Source organism: Salvia hispanica, chromosome 1 (assembly GCF_023119035.1).
Source record: "Salvia hispanica cultivar TCC Black 2014 chromosome 1, UniMelb_Shisp_WGS_1.0, whole genome shotgun sequence".
Taxonomy (NCBI): Eukaryota; Viridiplantae; Streptophyta; class Magnoliopsida; order Lamiales; family Lamiaceae; genus Salvia; species Salvia hispanica.
In genome coordinates, this window is record NC_062965.1 from 42,400,810 (window position 1) to 42,420,524 (window position 19,715).

Sequence of the window (19,715 nt, forward strand, 5' to 3'; positions counted from 1 at the left end):
TACGAAATAGAAACTTCATAATTTAAGCGTTGGAACTTCACAAAGTACTTCAAAAGGCAACAACGATGAGTGTTTGCAACAAAACCAACGATGAAAGCAAGTAAAGATTAAACTAGAAAGCAAAGTAACGATGAAAGCAAGTAAAGATTAAACTAGAAAGCAAGTAAAGATTAAACTAGAACGGTGGATCGATGACTTCTCTGGCAGACTCTTGGACGTCAAGTGACCATAGCTGTGGCGAGGAACGAGAGGTTGGACAATGCTGAAAGAACTGATCTTCTAGAGAGAATTCTAACTAAGTGTGGTGGTGGATTTTCTCGAACTCCTTCTCTCTCTCCAAGTGGCTTCTTTTATAGGGAGGCTTACCCTTGCTTTTAGGGTAGACTTCCTTCATGTTTTGACTTTTCTGCCCTTGGTAATGATCATCCCAGCTATCCTTCTTCTCCATCTCGAGCCTTTTCTCTGGCATGCATCCTGGTCAGTATTGCACCCTTCTAGCGCCCTTTTCACTTGCGTCACTAGAATCGTCTCCTACTGACTTGGATCCTTTAATCCTGCACACTTGAGCAACTGTTTTGCAAATAATACATGCATTTCACGACATACTGACCAGTAACCAAGGCTTAGAATACGACTTATCAAGGTGCAAAAATGATAATTAATGAAACCTAAAGAATGGGGTTTCTTAGTACAAGATAAATGGTGGTGAAGATGGCTATAGTTCAGTATCTCCGGACATAGGGGCATCGGCGAGGAAACCACTGAGCACCAACAACCTGCAGATACTCTGAAGCTGAAAAAAGACAATGTTGATCTGAGCCTATGGAGGCTCACCACAATCACACAAGTTGAGGAGATCAGGATCTGAAATTATTCTCAGGTCCACCATGCACAAGTTGGACATCAACTCTATTGTGTTTGTGGCCTATTATAGACTATGAGAGATACTGTGATTGTTGATCAATGAATTGAGGATCAAGTGAAGTAGAAGCTGTTGAGTTTGAAGTTACTTGGTAGTCTTAGCTGATGTTGTACAACAACCATTGATTTATTTTAGTTAGATATATTGATTCTCAGCCGTTGGATCATGTATCTGTTTGAGAGCCTTTTAAAGGCTGATTTGTATCTTTGTCAATTTTAATTCCAGTTTTTCTTTCCCAAATAAACTCTTTCTCTCTCTCTCGATTCAGCTCACTGCTCACACACACATAAACATACATCAAAATCGCATCACTCCAAATTCGATCTATTTGCTTGTTCTTCGATTTGCTCACGGTGAAGAATCTCCAACAAGTGGCGCCGTCCGTGGGAACAGGAGGATTCATGAGTGTAGAAAAGTAGATATGAGATCGATGGCTTCAAGATTCGAAGCTGAAAAATTCACGGGCAAGAACGATTTTTCTCTATGGAGGATGAAGATACGTGCTATGCTTACGCAGTAGGGTTTATCATCAGCTCTGATGAAGGAGGTGAAGGATTGAAAGGAGGCAGAGGCCTCTAATGCGAAGACTACTCAAAAGAATGAGGAAATTGAGGCGAAAGCATTTAGCACGATCGTTCTATGCCTCGGTGATAAAGTTCTGTGGAAAATATTGAGAGAAACTACATCGGCAGGTATTATGTTAAAACTCGAAGATTTATAGTATCTCACAAAATCTTATAGCGAATAGGCTGCTTATGAAGCATCGTCTATACTCGTATAAATTTGAGAAAGGAAAGGGGATCTTGGAGCAATTGGAGGATTTCAATAAAACCATGGATGATCTTGAAAATATTGATGTCTCCATCGATGATGAAGATAAAGCCATCTTGTTATTGAATGCGCTTCCACACAGTTATGATCAATTACGCGATGCAATCTTGTATGGCCGAGAAAAGACCATCACACTTCAAGAAGTGCAGTCAGCCTTGAGATCAAAGGAGCTGCAAAAAGGAGAGGTGAGGGTTTCTGAATCCGTCTCAGAGATTTTGAATGTGAAGAAATTTAAAGGGAAGAAGCCATTCAAGAAATTCAATAAAACCTCCAAGAACACACCAAATGATCAGAAAGAGACGTGTTCCTGTCATTGGTCCAAGAAACCCGACCATTTGAAAAAGGATTGTTTCGCTTGGAAGAGGAAGCAATTGTCTGAGGCTGGCCAAGCAAAAAATGTGTCTTATTGTGTTCAAGAGGTTGATACTCCGGAAATCATGAATGTGATGGAAAAGGGAGATGGGGGCTCTTGGATTTTGGACCCAGGGTATTGTTATCACATGTGCCCTGATGTTCATTGGTTTGAAACAATACAAGAAGCCTCAGGGTCAGTAGTTCTGGGGAATAATCAGACTTGTGAAATTCAAGGGATAGGAAGTGTGAGGCTAAAGATGCGTGATAACTCTGTAAAGATCTTGACAAATGTCAGACTGATACCTGATGTCAAGAGGAATCTCATATCTCTGGGTCTTCTGGAGAAGAAGCGATGCTCTTTTGAATCTTTTGGTGGGAAGATGTTGATAAAGAAGGCCAATGTTGTGATGATGCAAGGTGAGAGAAGAGGAAGTCTTTATTATCTCCGTGGGACAACCATTAGAAGGAATATTGGTGAAAGCAACAGTGTTGGTCAAGAATCAGTAAGGCTTTGGCACCTCAGATTTGGGCATCTGGCCACTGGGAGCATAAAGGAGTTGATAAGGAAGGATGTAATTAGAGGAGTTGATGATGGTGAATATCAGGCTTGTGAAGACTGCATTTTTGGGAAACCCAAGAAACTTCCCTACCCAAGAGGTAATCACACTTCTAAGTCTCCTCTTGACTATGTGCATAGTGACCTATGAGGTCCTGCTCCAGTGACTTCGGTAGGTGGGGGCAGATAATAGATGATTTCTCAAGAAAATTGTGGTTGTATGTTCTAAAAGAGAAATCTGAGGCCCTAAGTAAATTCAAAGATTGGTGCAGCATAGTAGAAAAGGAGAAAGGGTGTGTTCTGAAATGTTTAAGGACCGACAATGGTTTGGAGTTTTGTTCACATGAATTTGATAAGTTTTGCTCAGATAAAGGGATCCAAAGGCATAAGAGCGTGCCATTGTATCCCCAACAAAATGGGGTGGCTGAGCGTGTAAATAGAACCATTTTGGAGAGGGTGCGTTGTATGCTTTTCACTTCAGGGATAGATAAAAAGTTCTGGGCAGAGGCTGCTTCAACAGCTGCAAAAATGATGAACAAATGTCCCTCTTCAGCTATAAACGGAGATACTCCAGACCTACGGTGGTATGGCAGGCATAGTGGTTATTCAAATCTGAGGATTTTTAGATGTCAAGCTTTTGCTCATATGAAGCAAAGCAAGTTGGATGCCCGAGCAATGAGGTGTGTGATGCTCGGCTACCAACAAGGTGTGAAAGGTTACAGATTATGGTGCATAGAACCTGGAACAGAAGATTGTTGTGAGTAGAGATGTAATATTCACAGAATCAGTGATGCCCTACAAGGTAGCAACACAAGATAAGGTTGAAGCAAGAAATGCTCAGGAGCTGGTTTCTGGGATTGAGGTGGAGCATAGGGAGGTGAGTCGGAATGAGTTGGATGCTGAATCTGATGGTGAAATCAGAAGCAATGATACTCATGGTGATGATGATAATGATGGGATCAGAGTTGACAATGAGCAAGAGGATCTCAGGGATTATCAACTGGCTAGAGATAGAGTCAGAAGAAAAGATGTAAGGCCACCAAGGTATGCTGACTCAAAAATGTTATATTTTGCATTATGTGTTGCTGAGGCTATAGAATTTGCTGAGCCAGAAAATTATAAAGCTGCAATGGAGTGTAGGGATAAGGATAAATGTCTTAAAGCCATGATTGAAGAAATTGATTCACTATTGAAAAATGGCACTTGGGTGTTGGTTGACAAGGTTGATGACAGAAATATAGTGAGTTGCAAGTGGATTTTTAAACAAAAATTAGAGTCTGCTGATGGTGAAAAAATCAGATATAAGGCAAGGTTAGTGGCTCGTGGTTTCACTCAAGATCAAGGGGTGGATTACAACGAGGTATTCTCACCAGTTGTCAAACATACTTCAATCAGAGTTTTGATGGCAGTTGTAGCAAAGATGGACTTGGAATTAGAGCAACTGGATGTCAAGACTACATTCTTACATGGGAATCTAGATGAGACAATTTATATGCACCAGCCTGAAGGCTTTGTTAAACCAGGAGAGGAGCATAAAGTTTGTTTGTTGAAGAGAAGTATCTACGGTTTGAAGCAGGCCAGCAGGCAGTGGCACAAGAAATTTGATGAGTATGTTTGGAAGAAGGGCTTCATCAGAAGTAAATATGATGAGTGTGTCTACATCAAGAAAAGGAATGGTCTACCTGTGGCATACTTGTTGCTCTATGTAGATGATATGTTGCTGGTTGGGGCCTGCAAGAAAGAAATCCAGAAAGTAAAGGATGATTTGAGCTCTGCATTTGATATGAAGGGGCTTCCAAAAGGATACTTGGAATGAATATCATCAGAAATAGAGAGAAAAGGGAGTTATGGCTCAGTTAGGGTGACTATATTTCCAGACTGATCAGAAGGTTTAAAATGCAAGACACTAGGCCTACAACAACTCCAATGGCTATGCATTTCAAGTTATCATCTGAGCAGAATCCTAAGGATGAGAAGGAGAGACAGGAGATGCAGAAAATTCCTTATGCTAACATTGTAGGAAGCATCATGTATGCTATGATCAGCACAAGACCTGATGTGGCCCAAGCAATCAGCACCACAAGCAAGTTCAAGGCTGACCATGGAAAGGTACATTGGCTGGCACTTAAATGGATCCTTAGATATCTAAATGGAGCAGGAAATTTTGGGATATTGTTTAAAGGTGATCAGGAGTAAGTTGGGGAAGCCTTGGTTGGTTATTGCGACAGTGACTTTGCTGGGAACATTGATAACCGAAGGTCAGGCTATGTGTTCACCATGTATGGAGCTGCTGTGAGTTGGAAGTCGAGTCTGCAAAGTGTTGTGGCTCTATCTACAATCGAGGCTGGATACATAGCTTTGGCTGCTGCTGTAAAGGAAAGTTATTGGCTCATGGGGATAGCTGCAAATCATGGGGTGGAGCAGAAAACTATAGGAATTGGTTGAGATAATAACCGTGCGATCAGCTTAGCCAAGAATCAGGTCTTCCATGAACGAAGTAAACATATTGATGTGAGACATCACTTTATAAGGGAGAACATAGAGGAAGGAGCTGTGAAAGTATTCAAAGTAGACACCTCAGAGAACCTGCCGACATGCTTACCAAAGCTCTTGGTAAGGAGAAGTTTCAGCTTTGTCTGAAATTAATTGGCTCATGTGAAAGGGAGCCTTGATGGATTCATTGTTCAAGGTGGAGTATTGTGATTGTTGATCAATGAATTGAGGATCAAGTGAAGTAGAAGTTGCTGAGTTTGAAGTTACTTGGTAGTCTTAGCTGATGTTGTACAACAACCGTTGATTTGTTTTAGTTAGATAGATTGATTCTCAGCCGTTGGATCATGTATCTGTTTGAGAACCTTTTAAAGACTGATTTGTATCTTTGTCAATTTTAATTCCAGTTTTACTTTCCCAAATAAACTCTCACTCTCTCGATTCAGCTCACTGCTCACACACACATAAACACACATCAAAATCGCATCACTCCAAATTCAATCTATCTGCTTGTTCTTCGATTTTCTCACGGTGAAGAATCTTCAACCGATACAAAAGACAAATAATCAATATATCTGATTAACACAACCATCAATATTAAATAATGAAACATTGTGTAAGTAATTTATTAAACTAGCTTCAATATAAATAATTTATTAAACTAGCTTTAGTAGAAAAAGTCATGTGGCATTTTAATTGTTATGTAATATAAAATAATTAAATTATAAATAATATATAAAATATCAAATTTAGTATTTATTTTGAAACAAATCAAACTTTAATAAGAATCATTAGATACAAAATTAGCATGATCTTATAACATGTAAGTGATGGATCTCCTAATCCACTTTTCCTACTCCATTCCTAATCCACCTCTCACAACTTAATAAAATAATCTTATAACATGTAAGTGATGTTAAGTGATGGTGGGATTATTTTGTTAAGTTATGAGTGTGGATTAGGAATGAAGTAGGAAAAGTAGATTAGGAGATCCATTCCGATCGCCTGACTAGCGTGTTTAAGTATAACTAGTGTCACCCGTGCACGGGCCAAATATAGAAATGAGAAATGATATTATTATATGTAGTATTAGAAAGTTGGTGTATATAATACTCCCCGCGTTCCACGATAAGAGTCTTATTTTGATATTTTCGTTCATCCTCTATTAATAGTCTAATTTCATTTTTACCATAAATGGTAAGTAGATCCCACATTCCATCAACTTATTCCACTCACATTTAATTATAAAATTAATTATATATTGGACACATATTCCACTAATTTATTCAATCCATTTTTCTTTTTTCTTAAACCTTGTACGGAAATCAAATAGGACTCTTATTAGGGGACGGAGGAAATAAAACTAACACTGTAAATATAAATAAGTACTATATTTACTAGTAAGAAATAAACATTTATGTGGAACGAAGGAATACCACTTTAGAAAAAAATATTACTCCATCCACCCCAATTAAGTTGAGCACAAAAATTAAGAAATTTTATTTAAAAGTAGGAGACACTGGCGGATCCAATTCATAAAAAAGGGGGACGACAGTACCTGCAAAATTTGTAAATAGCCTAGTGGTAATCTGCTCAACTTTCGCAGCATCCACCTGGGATCAAATTCTTGCAGGCGTAGTTTTTGCTATTTTATCTTCATTAATTGCACTATATCCTATCTTCATGCGCTATATTATATTCTATCTTCATTATTTGTTTATAGTTTCTAATTACAATCTAATGTTAAATGTTTGAATACAAATATATTAATTTATTATTTACTCTCTCATTTGTTTTATTCACAATAAAACTATGGTTAGATATAATTTTAGTATTATTTATAGTTTATAATGCTCATATTTGATACAATTATTTTAAAAATATGATCGTTTTCTATTTGTTTAAATATTTAAGCTAAAATAAATTCTTAGTTGTATATATATCTAAGGGCCTGTATTTCAATTAATGAACTTTTTTAAGTAAAATAAAACAACAATATATTTTTATGCACAACAAAACGAGTCACTAGAAAATAAATGATGGAAATAATAGAAGAGAATAAATTGAATTTTAAATCTTTATGTCGGTGATATTATTTATCGCACCCCCAATATGAAATTTCTGGATCCGCCACTAGTAGGAGAGAGGAATAAAGTAGAAAAGATAAAAAAGTAAAATAGATAGTGAAATAAAGTAAGAGTGATTGGATGTTTTGTTTTTTATTAAAAAAGGAAATGACTCAATTTAATTGGAATATCCCTAAGAGGAATACGACTCAACTTAATTGGAATGGAGGGATTATTAAAATATGGCAAACTATAGATTCAAATTTTTTAGACCACCAAAATTAGTGTTTTGGGGTGGGGGACTGAATACCAAGATTGAAGAGAAAATCGAGAAGACATATTTATAAGTCTACTTTATGTTAGGTGTATAACAAACCCCACTAATTTAATTCTAACATTGGCGAAGCCACTTTCATGGGCCAAAGATTTAGAAATCATGTGCTGAATAAATAGGTGCCATGGTTTTGTGAGGATGGTCGGTGTCGGCAAATATTAGTTTGATATTGTTCATTTTAGGTTTAGTCTGCACGGATTTATTTTTGGGTCACTCTCAAAAGGCCTCAAACTACTTGGGGTTGGACAGGAATTATATTCACCTTCCAACTTCTCTCAGATTTCCGATGTGGGATAGGTTTGTACTAACAGTTTTGTTACAATCAATGCTATCTAAAAAATAGATATTGTCGTCTATATCATGAATTTTTAAAAAATAATTTTTTTACAAACTTTAAATTTGGCATATTATATCACGAATTTAAATAGTTATTGATTTTTTTTTTCACAAACGATAAAATCCGGCTATATTTCATTTGTTATTACATCACATAAGATATTATTACCACTGGAGAATGATAGTGATGTGATTACAAATTCCTTAAAAGCTAAATATGGTTATTCATTTCATTATAACATAGTACGATTTTGTTACCGGTAAGAAAAAATTCAACAACTATATGTCAAGTTCAAAGTTCGTAGGGAAAAATGTTTTTTTTTTTTTGAAAAGCTTCGTGATATTAGACATCAATAACTAAAAAAATAGCATCATTATAAAAATAGATTTAGATGTGGGAGGAGGGATTGATAATAGTTTGAATAACGATCGTTTACCGCATGTTTTTTTGCTTACATGGTCAATAAAGTCTTTAACATAGATTTTTTTGTTGTGTCATTATATAATTTTTATCTTAAACTATCTAGGAGTATAATTTTATTCGTGATTTATAAAGTCGGTATAATTTTAGTTATCATTTCATTAATTCAATTTACATTTTTTTATTTTGTGTGAATAAAATTTAATAGAATTATTTGTCGATAAATACACAAACTTTTAACATTTTACCTGGACTTTCTTGTTTTTCCCAAAATGAAAATCAAAACTGATATACAATTAATATTAAAACATTAAAAAAATAAAACTCCACACCAACTTTTTGATTAATTAAATACCATATGCATGCAAATTTTTTTTAATACAATCAACTCCCATAATAAACAAAATTGTAGGGTGCCGTACATAACTCTAATTTTATTTTATCAAAAACAAAAAGTATGTCAGTGGAACGGAGAAACTATATGTTAAAAAGTACATATATATATATAATAGTATATTATTTTAATTTAATTTTTAATATTAAAAATATTTGCTATTACTATTTTAGTCCTTAAAAATAGACATACTTATAAATGACTGAGTTTTAATATACAATTGATAAAGTAAGAGGGATGAAAAAAAGTTGAGAAAGAGAAAGTAAAAATGTAATGAAAGGAGTATTAGTGGATCATATACTTCATATTATAAATGACTTGTAGGATTATTATTTGTTGAAAGTTATTATATTTAAACTTGATTTAATTTTAAAAATTGACCAAAAATAGTTAAATTACTCATTTTTTTTTTCAGGACTAATGAAGTAACTTTCTAAAGTGTGTTCGTCCAAACATCAAACGACAAACTAGTTTTGTCAGTTTTAGAATTTTATTGTTTTTATAACTTGGGTTTGGGAATGCAGAGTTGGAATTTAATTATGAGTTCTCTTTAATTATTTAATTTATGAATATGGCAATAGAATAGTGAAGTAGCGGATATACCAATATCGTAGTAGTCAGAATAAATCACGTGATGTGGTATCAACAACAATTAATAAATACATATGACATACTACTATAATAATAATCTAACACATTGCATCGCTATAATTGAATAGCTTTTCTGTAATATTGGCCGAATCCAGCCACCTTCGACTATATATTAATATTTGTGCGAAATTAAGATTCTCCCCTACAAATTTCATCATCTAAATTCTAAAGTCCCACTGTCACACGGCACTACCACCGTCACCCCACAATACTACATCGTCATTACTTTTATATTGTAACGCATTTAATATTTAAAGCGACCTTTGTCATTTCACTAAAATTATAGTACTACTCTCTTTGCATTCCACACCATAAGCTATTCATATTTTTTGAAATGCACCACCTAAATTTGAGTAGTATTTTCTTATCTAACAAAATATAAGTATAATTTTTTTCTAGTTTATTATATCTTTTTTATTCTTTCTATTAGTCCATTTAATTTTTTTAATTTCATTTTAAAAATTTTTGTGTCCAAAACAAGTACTCCCTCCGTCCGTCATTAGGAGTCCCATTTGAGTTCGAGATGAAAGTGGGTGAGAAAAAATTATGAAATATGGAGTCTATTTTTTTTATATTAATTTTATAATAAAATGTGGGTGGGATGAGTTAGTGAAAAGTAATGTGTATCTATCATTTATAATAAAAGTAAACCGGAACTCATAATGACGAACGAACGAAAATGATAAACCGGGACTCCTAATGGCGGACGGAGATACAACTCTACTACATTTGACTATTCTAAAAGAGAAAACACATAAGATTGTTACATTTAAGACTTGGTGTTTTCATTTAAGACTTGGTTGGTGAGGTGGGTGAAGTGAGAAATTTTACAAACGTGGTTCGTGTGCTTTTTAGTTTTGTTGCTGATGTGTTCAATAATAAAGGAGAGGGATATGCATCATATGATCATTTAAATCCAAATATCAACTTTTTTAATAATCCACCTTCTATAAACTAAAGTTAACGGATGATCAAATAATTTGAGGAAAGTACGGATTTGATCAAAACACATTATAGTAGCATGAATTTATATCATGTTCAATTGATAAAGAAAATGATCAGTTGGAGATTATTGCGGTTCAAAATATTTTCATTTAACTGAAATTGAAGCCCTAACTACTATACTACTACAATCTACCTAAATCACAGATTTAAACGTAAATCCAGTTGAGAATCACAATGTTATCTTAACGGAATCATTTTTTATGGTAACAGACGACATAAATTCGGATTATAATTAAATAGCATTGTCAGCCTAGCTGCTAATCTTTTATTAATGATTAAAAAATATGATCATTTCATTATAGTATTATTATAAATACACAGTGAGCTCAGAGAAACGCACGCTTAGATCTCTCACTGATTCACCGATTCTGATACTCATACTGATTCACCACCATCTCCATTGCAAACTTCTAGCTGTGAGCTAGTGGTGCCACACTCCTCCTCTCTCATCACTCTGTTTTTTCAGAAATCTAGCAGCCGATCACCGCAGCGCAGGTCAGTTTTTTGGTGATTCTAATTGTTTCTAATTTCTAATTTCTAATTCAATTTGTGTGCAATATGTAGAAAAAGGTAGTAGTGAATTGAGGGGGAAGAGAGAGAAGGTTTTGGAAGAGTTTGAATGTGATTGTTATTGTTTTCTTCTGCTTCAGAATCTGCTGCTGTTTGCTGTATTTGGTTTTGATGACTTTGTTTTCGTGTGCAGATTGTTTTTGTCTTCGTCTGTGACTTGTCAATACTTTGCGCATTCAATTGCCAGATGGTAAAATGCCCTTACCTCTATTTGATCTCTTAGCATTACATTACCATTGCCACTGGACTTCGTTCCTAACGTTTCTCTTCTTCTCCAGCTCCTAGGCATCGATTTCTATCGGTTTTCTTCTTTGGATATTGGCATCGCTAAGGATTATCATGGTTAATGATCTTTTGTTGGTTGCTGGGGCTTCAAACGGGGTGTTGCTCGCCTTTAGGGAGCTGTCCGTGTTGGAATTAGCGTCAGTTTGCATCAACCTGACGCTGCTTCTTGTGTTGCTGTTCATTGAATCTGCGAGGTGTGTTGCCGTGTGTTGTGGCGGGACTCGGCTGTGGAAGGACAACTTGGATGGGAGTGCTGTGGATATTAGCCAGAATGGAGTTGCGGATGGCGAGGAAGTTCGTGACGTTGTGATTGGTAAAAGATACAAAGCTTCCGCGTCGTGCTGCTTTTATGTTTTGTTAGTTTATGTTTTCGTATTGGTGTATGATGGAATTGGTCTGATACGAGAGGGTGCACAAGGCGAGAGTGGAAATTCTGCTTGGACTGTCCTATTGCTGCCTGCAGCTCTAAGTTTAGCTTGGTTCGTGCTGAGCTTTTCGGTTCTTTATTGTAAATACAAGGCTGCTGAGAAATGTCCATTGTTGTTGAGAGTTTGGTGGATTGCATCTTTTATTATATGCCTGTGTATGTTGTGTGCTGATGGTAAAGGATTTCTTGAAGAAGGATCAGACCAATTGGATTCTCATGTTTTAGCAAACATTATTGTTACTCCAGCTTTTGCTTTTCTGTGTTTTGTTGCTGCTGGGGGTGCTACTGGTATCCAAATCAGTAGTAACTCTGGTCTTCAAGAGCCATTGCTGCTCGAAGAAGAAGCAGGGTGTCTTAAGGTTACTCCTTACAGTGAAGCTGGGCTTTTCAGTTTGATCTCACTTTCATGGCTGGACCCACTTCTTTCAATTGGTGCAAAGAGGCCACTGGAGCTGAAGGATATCCCGTTGCTTGCACCAAAAGACCGTTCCAAGGCCAATTACAAGATATTGAACTCAAGTTGGGAGAAACTGAAAGCAGAGAATCCCCGGAAACCGCCTTCTCTAGCTTGGGCTATTCTCAAGTCTTTCTGGAAAGAAGCTTGGCGCAATGGAATATTTGCTGGGCTGAACACTTTGGTGTCTTATGTCGGACCATATATGATTAGTTACTTTGTGGACTACCTATGTGGAAAGCAGAGTTACCCAAATGAGGGTTATGTTCTTGCTGGAATTTTATTTGCTGCAAAGTTGGTGGAGACTATTACAACCCGACAGTGGTATCTTGGGGTTGATATTATGGGTATGCATGTTAGATCAGCCCTCACAGCAATGGTATACCGGAAAGGCCTAAGACTTTCTAGCTCAGCTAGGCAAAATCACACCAGTGGAGAGATCGTCAATTACATGGCTGTGGATGTTCAGAGAGTAGGGGATTTTGCTTGGTATCTGCATGACATATGGATGCTTCCTCTCCAGATTATCCTTGCTCTTGCAATTCTGTACAAGAATGTTGGAATTGCTTCACTTGCCACTCTCATTGCCACTGTTGTATCCATTATTGCAACTGTTCCAGTGGCAAGGATTCAGGAAAGCTATCAAGACAAGTTGATGGCAGCCAAGGACGATAGGATGAGAAAGACTTCAGAATGCCTCAGGAACATGAGGATTTTGAAATCGCAGGCTTGGGAGGATAGGTACCGTTTGATTCTAGAAGAAATGCGGACAGTGGAATTCAAGTATCTGCAGAAAGCCCTTTACTCTCAGGCTTTCATCACTTTTATATTCTGGAGCTCCCCTATATTTGTGTCAGCTATTACATTTGGGACGTGCATTTTGTTAGGAGGTCAGCTCACAGCTGGCAGTGTTCTTTCTGCTCTGGCTACTTTCCGGATCCTGCAAGAACCACTTAGAAATTTTCCTGACTTGGTATCTATGTTGGCACAGACTAAAGTCTCCCTAGATCGGATCTCTGGATTCTTGCAGGAGGAAGAGCTTCCTGAAGATGCAATCACTACTTTGCCAAGAGGCATTTCAAATGTGGCCATCGAAATAAAAAATGGGGACTTTTGTTGGGATCAGTCTTCGCCTACCTCTACCCTTTCCAATATACATATCAAGGTAGAGAAGGGAATGCGTGTTGCTGTTTGTGGTGTGGTTGGTTCAGGGAAGTCGAGCTTCCTTTCTTGCATCCTTGGTGAGATTCCAAAAATCTCTGGTGAAGTAAGTCTGATATTTTGGCTGCTACCTTCCTTTCCCTTGTGCCTATCCTTCATTCTTATTGTTCTAGTCAAGAAACTTGGTTAAATCTGACATCTCATCTCTGGCTTTATATGTTAGGTTCGAATTTGCGGATCTGCAGCCTATGTCTCTCAGTCTGCTTGGATTCAATCAGGCAACATAGAAGAAAATATCCTCTTCGGAAGTCCCATGGACAAGGCAAAGTACAAGAGTGTTATTCATGCATGTTCGTTGAAGAAAGACCTGGAGTTATTTTCGCATGGTGATCAAACCATTATTGGTGATAGAGGGATAAATCTTAGTGGTGGTCAGAAGCAACGTGTGCAACTTGCTAGGGCACTGTATCAAGATGCTGATATTTATTTGCTTGATGATCCCTTCAGTGCTGTTGATGCACATACAGGCTCAGAATTATTTAAGGTTTGGAAACCATTTCCTTATTTTATTTGCATTTTGCAGACCTAGAAATTTTTTATCTGGCTGACAATACTTTTCTGGAACTGCAGGAATATATACTCACGGCCCTAGCTGCAAAAACTGTTGTTTTTGTCACCCATCAAGTCGAGTTTTTGCCTGCCGCTGACTTGATTTTGGTATCGCCTTCATTGCATTTGATTTCGTTGTCATTTGCAGTAGAGTTAATTTGTGAAAATTATTAAGTTATGCACTAGCTGGACTCCAGATTTTGTGGTTGATTTTGTTATTGCTTTCCACATAGATCATACTCTGAATTTGAGAGATTTCTGCAAACAAATTTTAGAGCTAGTGCACATGCTGCAATCCCATTTTCATAAACTAGGAGTACAAGATAAATGATTCAGAGGAATTAAAGATAGTTGTTATCCTTTCATATTACCTTTTTCTGTTTTTTCAGCTCTTCTACCATAATGTGCAGGTTATGAAAGAAGGTCAGATTATTCAAGCTGGAATTTATGATGAACTCTTGCAAGCAGGGACGGATTTTAATACATTGGTAGAGGCTCATCATGAAGCAATTGAGGCGATGGATTTTTGCAACCTTGTTTCTGAAGAATCTGATGAAAATGATAATCTTAAGTCTCTTGTCACAGTTGAAATGCCCAATTCAGCTAGTATTACTGGCTTGGCAAAGGAAGTCCAAGAAGGTGTATCCTCATCAGAACAGAAAGCAATTAAAGAGAAAAAGAAAGCTAAACGTTCAAGGAAAAAGCAGCTCGTCCAGGATGAGGAGCGGGAGCGGGGAAGAGTCAGCATGAAAGTGTATTTGTCATATATGACAGCTGCATATAAGGGTTTATTGATTCCATTGATTATTCTTGCCCAAACAATGTTTCAGGTCCTTCAAATAGCTAGTAGTTGGTGGATGGCTTGGGCAAATCCACAGACTGTAGGGGATGAGCCCAAAACCGGTAGCATGATGCTTATTGGTGTTTATATGGCACTTGCCTTTGGAAGCTCATGGTTCATATTTATCAGGGCTGTTCTTGTTGCTACATTTGGTCTTGCAGCTGCACAAAAATTATTTCTGAAAATGCTCAGAACAGTATTTCGGGCACCAATGTCTTTCTTTGACTCTACTCCTTCTGGACGAATACTGAATCGTGTAAGCCAATGCCTTTCTGTTTTTACATTCAAAATCCTTAACATTAATTCACCTCTTATGGTGCTGCCTGTGATTACCAGGTGTCGATTGATCAAAGTGTTGTTGATCTCGATATTCCATTCAGACTTGGTGGCTTTGCTGCGACAACCATTCAACTTCTTGGTATTATTGGTGTAATGACACAAGTAACCTGGGTAGTTTTGCTTCTTGTTATCCCAATGGCAATTGCTTGCGTGTGGATGCAGGTATGTAATTATTCCAATAAATTCTTCCCTCTATGCAAGTTGGTGGTTCAGTTAATCTAAACCTAAGCAAATGCATCTACATGATAATTGGATGATTTTTATGTAAGGAGGTCCATAAATGTACCCAAAATGTATTAGCCTAAACAGCCATATAAGGCATGATCGGCATGTTTGTAATTTATTGTTTCTTATTTATTGAACCCATCCCGATTAACTAAATGTATAAGATTTATCTTTTGTCTCGTGTTGCTGTTTTTTTCCGAATAACTTCAATGACAAGCATTTTGAATCTCATTGTAGCATGCATTTGTTCAATTCTGTTATAGTGTTAATGTGTTAAACTTAATATGAAGTCTGTTTCTTTCACAAATGCAGAAGTACTACATGGCTTCATCCAGAGAACTTGTCCGCATAGTTAGTATCCAGAAGTCTCCAATAATTCATCTTTTTGCTGAATCTATTGCTGGAGCTGCTACAATCAGAGGGTTTGGGCAAGAAAAGAGATTCATGAAGAGGAATCTATATCTTCTTGATTGCTTTGCTCGTCCATTCTTTTGCAGTGTTGCAGCTATTGAATGGCTTTGTTTGCGCATGGAATTGTTGTCCACATTTGTGTTTGCCTTTTGTGTAGTCTTGCTTGTTAGCTTACCAGCTGGAAGTATAGATCCAAGTAAGTAAATGATGTAAATCACTCTTCTTTGTGTTGATTATTTCTGGTCTGTAGCTTATAGTTTAACTTTTAACTTTTACCTCAACTTGGATAAGTGTACCCTTTTTGTCATTTGTACACATTGGACAAAAGGGACGATGGCTTCTGTCTAAGTATATGTTAAACTATGCTAATTGCACAACACTTCAGATATGATTGAAGTTATATCATTTGTAAGCATTACACGAAAGGATTGGTGGTTTCTATCTACATAACAGATATATTAATCTATTTGTGAAACACTTACTCATTCATATATGAGCTGCTAATTGCATTCTTTGAGAAAAGAATGGATAAGATGGTGGACAATATGTCACTTTGTTATATTCTAATTTTAAAATCTTCCTCCTCAGGTATGGCCGGCCTTGCAGTGACATATGGCCTCAATATGAATAATCGCTTATCCCGATGGATACTCAGCTTTTGCAAGCTTGAAAACAAAATTATATCAATAGAAAGGATTCATCAATACTGTCATATACCTAACGAAGCACCTTCAGTTATTGAAGACTCACGACCCCCATCTTCATGGCCTGAAAATGGCACAATTCAACTAATTGATTTAAGGGTATTCCATTTTTTTTATTTGTTTACTTTCCAATTTATTTATTTTTACATGTCAAGTTCAAAGTTTAAACATACATATAACTGTATCCTTCTTATTGTATAGTACATTAAATTTTTAATTGAAATTTCTTATTGACGACTGGTACACCAAAATTTATCGGAAAGTATTTCAATCAAAGTGGGTCAAACAGCAATATGAGGTTAATCTGTTGTTCAAACAGCCTAATCACTTTGCACATAATGTTGCATTCTAGATGGCCAGCTTGGACGTCAATGATCGCATGCTATCCATCTCATAATATCATCTATGACAAGCATGTAGATCATTTATCCCTTGTACATGGTAGACAGAAAACTTGATGAATTATAAACAATAAAGAGAATTATTATCTCTAGTGTGAGAGAGAGTTGGGGGAGATGGATTTGAAGATTACTTACTGACTATCATGTTTTCTACAGATTCGTTACAAGGAGAGTCTTCCTGTCGTGCTCCATGGTGTCTCCTGCATATTTCCAGGTGGAAAGAAAATTGGAATTGTTGGGCGTACTGGAAGTGGTAAATCTACCATGATCCAGGCTCTGTTTAGGTTGATAGAGCCAGAAGGGGGTAGAATAATTATAGATAATATTGACATTTCAACAATCGGTCTTCATGACCTCAGGAACAGGCTGAGCATCATTCCCCAGGACCCAACATTATTTGAAGGAACTATCAGAGACAATCTAGACCCACTTGCGGAGCATCCAGATCAAGATATTTGGCAGGTAGATACTTTTTCGCCTTTCTCCATGCCGTCAATATACAGTCTGACCATTTGGACTCAAATGCAGAATGTTAAAGAGCTACGGATTTCTTAAGATAATACAAAACCATTCATGATTTTCATTCAATGCATCAAATTGCTGCAGGCACTTGATAAATCACAGCTAGGGGATGTTGTTCGTCAAAAAGAGCAAAAGCTTGACACGCCTGGTAAGCAACTATCCTAGTATTTAACTTGAATCAGGCTTCTTAAGTGGAAAATGAGCCCAATCGATGGAATTTTGAGCAACAAAGAAGTGATCTGTTGTATGTGATGTTCACAGTTCTAGAAAATGGAGACAACTGGAGTGTGGGCCAGCGACAGCTGGTATCACTCGGTAGAGCTTTACTCAAACAGGCGAGAATTCTGGTGCTTGATGAGGCAACAGCCTCAGTTGACTCTGCAACAGATAACCTAATCCAAAAGATAATAAGATCAGAATTTAAAGACTGCACTGTTTGTACAATTGCTCATCGTATCCCAACTGTAATTGACAGCGACATGGTTTTGGTCCTCAGTGATGGTGCGCTTCTATACCCTTGCAGTTCTTCACTTATACTAAAGTTGTCTATAAAAATGGTTGGAAAATTGAAAAGTAAAAGAAACTTTAGCTAAAGTATATTAATGTGTTGGTGTAAACCCCATCTTTCTGCACTTGCGATGATTGTGGAGTGCAATTCACATTTTTACTAGCTTCACATTTCCCTTTCATGCAGTTTCTCCAAGTTCTCTTCCTAGGTTATTCCCTTTCATCTCGTCTGTTACTCATGACACTAGGCACATGCATCTGCCAAGTTTCATTCTTGTTTTCACCTTCAAGACCATTTTATCTTCTTGTGCATTGTGATCTAGACCAACAGTTTGATGTTCTGTGTGTGATCTCATATTTGGCCTACTAACCTTGCAATTCGCCATAGTTAATCCTATACCTACAATAGAGTTGCAAGCACTAATGGAGCTACACTAATCCCTGTGGATATTTATACATATGTTTTGCAGGTCGGGTTGCAGAGTATGACACTCCAGCACGACTGTTAGAGGACAAATCGTCCATGTTCCTTAAGCTGGTGTCAGAATACTCATCACGGTCCAGTGGTGTTCCAGATTTCTGATACTAGTCATCCGCTCGATGTCCTGTCTATGAACATGCATTCTCCACTCCACGTGCTTTCTTTCACTCTCAGCTGCTACTGATGATCCAGCAGGCTGAAGAGCCGGTGGCAGGTGGCCTACCATCTGGCGAGTTTAGAAACGAATTGTAGTCGGACTCCAACGAGAACCGCAGCATTGTTGTTTCGGGACGCAGAAGGGGGTGGGTGGGGGTAAGTACCGCATTCGGAGGTTTTGGTAGGCTAAGGTGAATAGTGATGACCAAGTAAAAGAAGAGAGCATGATGACCAAGTAAAAGAAGAGAGCAGCTGCATATTTGTACTTAGCTAGAGCTAGTTTTTTTTTTTCTCCTTGTTGTTGAAGTGAAGGAACATTTGTGTAGGTGTAAGGAAGAAAATTGTGGTCATCTTATTTCATTATTGTGTCCTTGTTGATTGAATTAAGGTTACCCCACGAATGTGTATTTATGAATTTGATTGTGTGGTAGGAATAGGATCACGTGGATAGTTTATTTTATTTCCTTTTTTTTTATGATCCATTTTTATTTCCAATGTGGAACACTTTTTAAATCCAAACACTAAAAAACACTAAAAAGTTTAATTAAATTGACACACTGGAATAGTAGCTACTTTCGTCCTTTAATAACAGAAATTATTTCTGTTTTGGTTCATTCCTTAAAAGTAGAAATTTCTAATATTTTTATTCTAGGAAGTGAACTTCAACACCATCTACTAACATTATTGATTTATTTTCACTAATGTTTCTCTTCATCTCTCACTTTATTAATTCTTCTCTCTTTTTATCAATTGTGTATTAAAATTCGTGTCGTTTCAAAAAGTTCTATTTTTTTAGGAACGGAGGTAGTGTTAATTATCAGTAGTATGATATCAAATAGCACATGTATGTCGTCTTTTTGTTACAATAAATAATTTTGTTTTAAATTATTTTTTGTTTAGTTTTTCTTAAACACTTTTTATGCTTTATATACTCAAAGCTAATTATTTCATTTTAAGAATAATCTTTGATAGTATTGTACTTTCTTAATCTTTGATAGTATTGTACTTAGAAGTTAGAATACATAAATATTTCATTGAAAGGTTATTTTTTAGTGTTTATAGATAAAATATAAAAAGAGTTGTAAAAAAGAAAAGAAAGAGAGATAGTAAATCTGCAAGAATTAGTAGTATAAGTTTTCGTAGTGTTGTGACAGCCTCCTACAATAGTTAAATATATATGTATATAGTTAATAAAGTAGAGAGAGAAAATAAAATTAATACTCCATTCATTTCATAAAAGATGTTATACTTATAAGATGATA

The 19,715-nt window shown here is 36.6% G+C and overlaps 1 protein-coding gene across 4 annotated transcripts; it reads left to right on the forward strand.

The window, feature by feature from the left end:
• The first annotated feature begins 10,703 nt into the window (after positions 1-10,703).
• Positions 10,704-18,883, forward strand: LOC125218667 (ABC transporter C family member 5-like). Of its 4 annotated transcripts, none has more exons than XM_048120388.1 (13): positions 10,704-10,855; positions 11,064-11,120; positions 11,209-13,363; positions 13,481-13,801; positions 13,888-13,974; positions 14,277-14,963; positions 15,044-15,208; positions 15,584-15,878; positions 16,271-16,485; positions 16,944-17,249; positions 17,394-17,457; positions 17,571-17,810; positions 18,287-18,883. In XM_048120388.1, exons 3-13 carry the CDS (start codon positions 11,270-11,272, stop codon positions 18,397-18,399), a joined length of 4,587 nt encoding a protein of 1,528 aa, XP_047976345.1. In that variant the 5' UTR covers positions 10,704-10,855; positions 11,064-11,120; positions 11,209-11,269; the 3' UTR covers positions 18,400-18,883. The 4 variants fall into 4 exon arrangements, 2 of the variants coding, with proteins under 2 accessions (XP_047976345.1, XP_047976353.1); XM_048120396.1 differs by lacking the exon at positions 10,704-10,855 and adding an exon at positions 10,925-10,981; XR_007176001.1 differs by lacking the exons at positions 17,571-17,810; positions 18,287-18,883 and having other exon boundaries at positions 16,944-17,040; positions 17,147-17,249; positions 17,394-17,412.
• Positions 18,884-19,715: the final 832 nt, after the last annotated feature.

Bases quoted from the DNA above. Each gene is read 5' to 3' on its own strand.
- LOC125218667 (XM_048120388.1), top strand. From the start codon at position 11,270: ATGGTTAATGATCTTTTGTTGGTTGCTGGGGCTTCAAACGGGGTGTTG. The intron at 15,209-15,583 runs GTATGTAATTAT...TCACAAATGCAG, and splicing joins TTGCTTGCGTGTGGATGCAG to AAGTACTACATGGCTTCATC. The intron at 17,811-18,286 runs GTGCGCTTCTAT...TATGTTTTGCAG, and splicing joins GGTTTTGGTCCTCAGTGATG to GTCGGGTTGCAGAGTATGAC.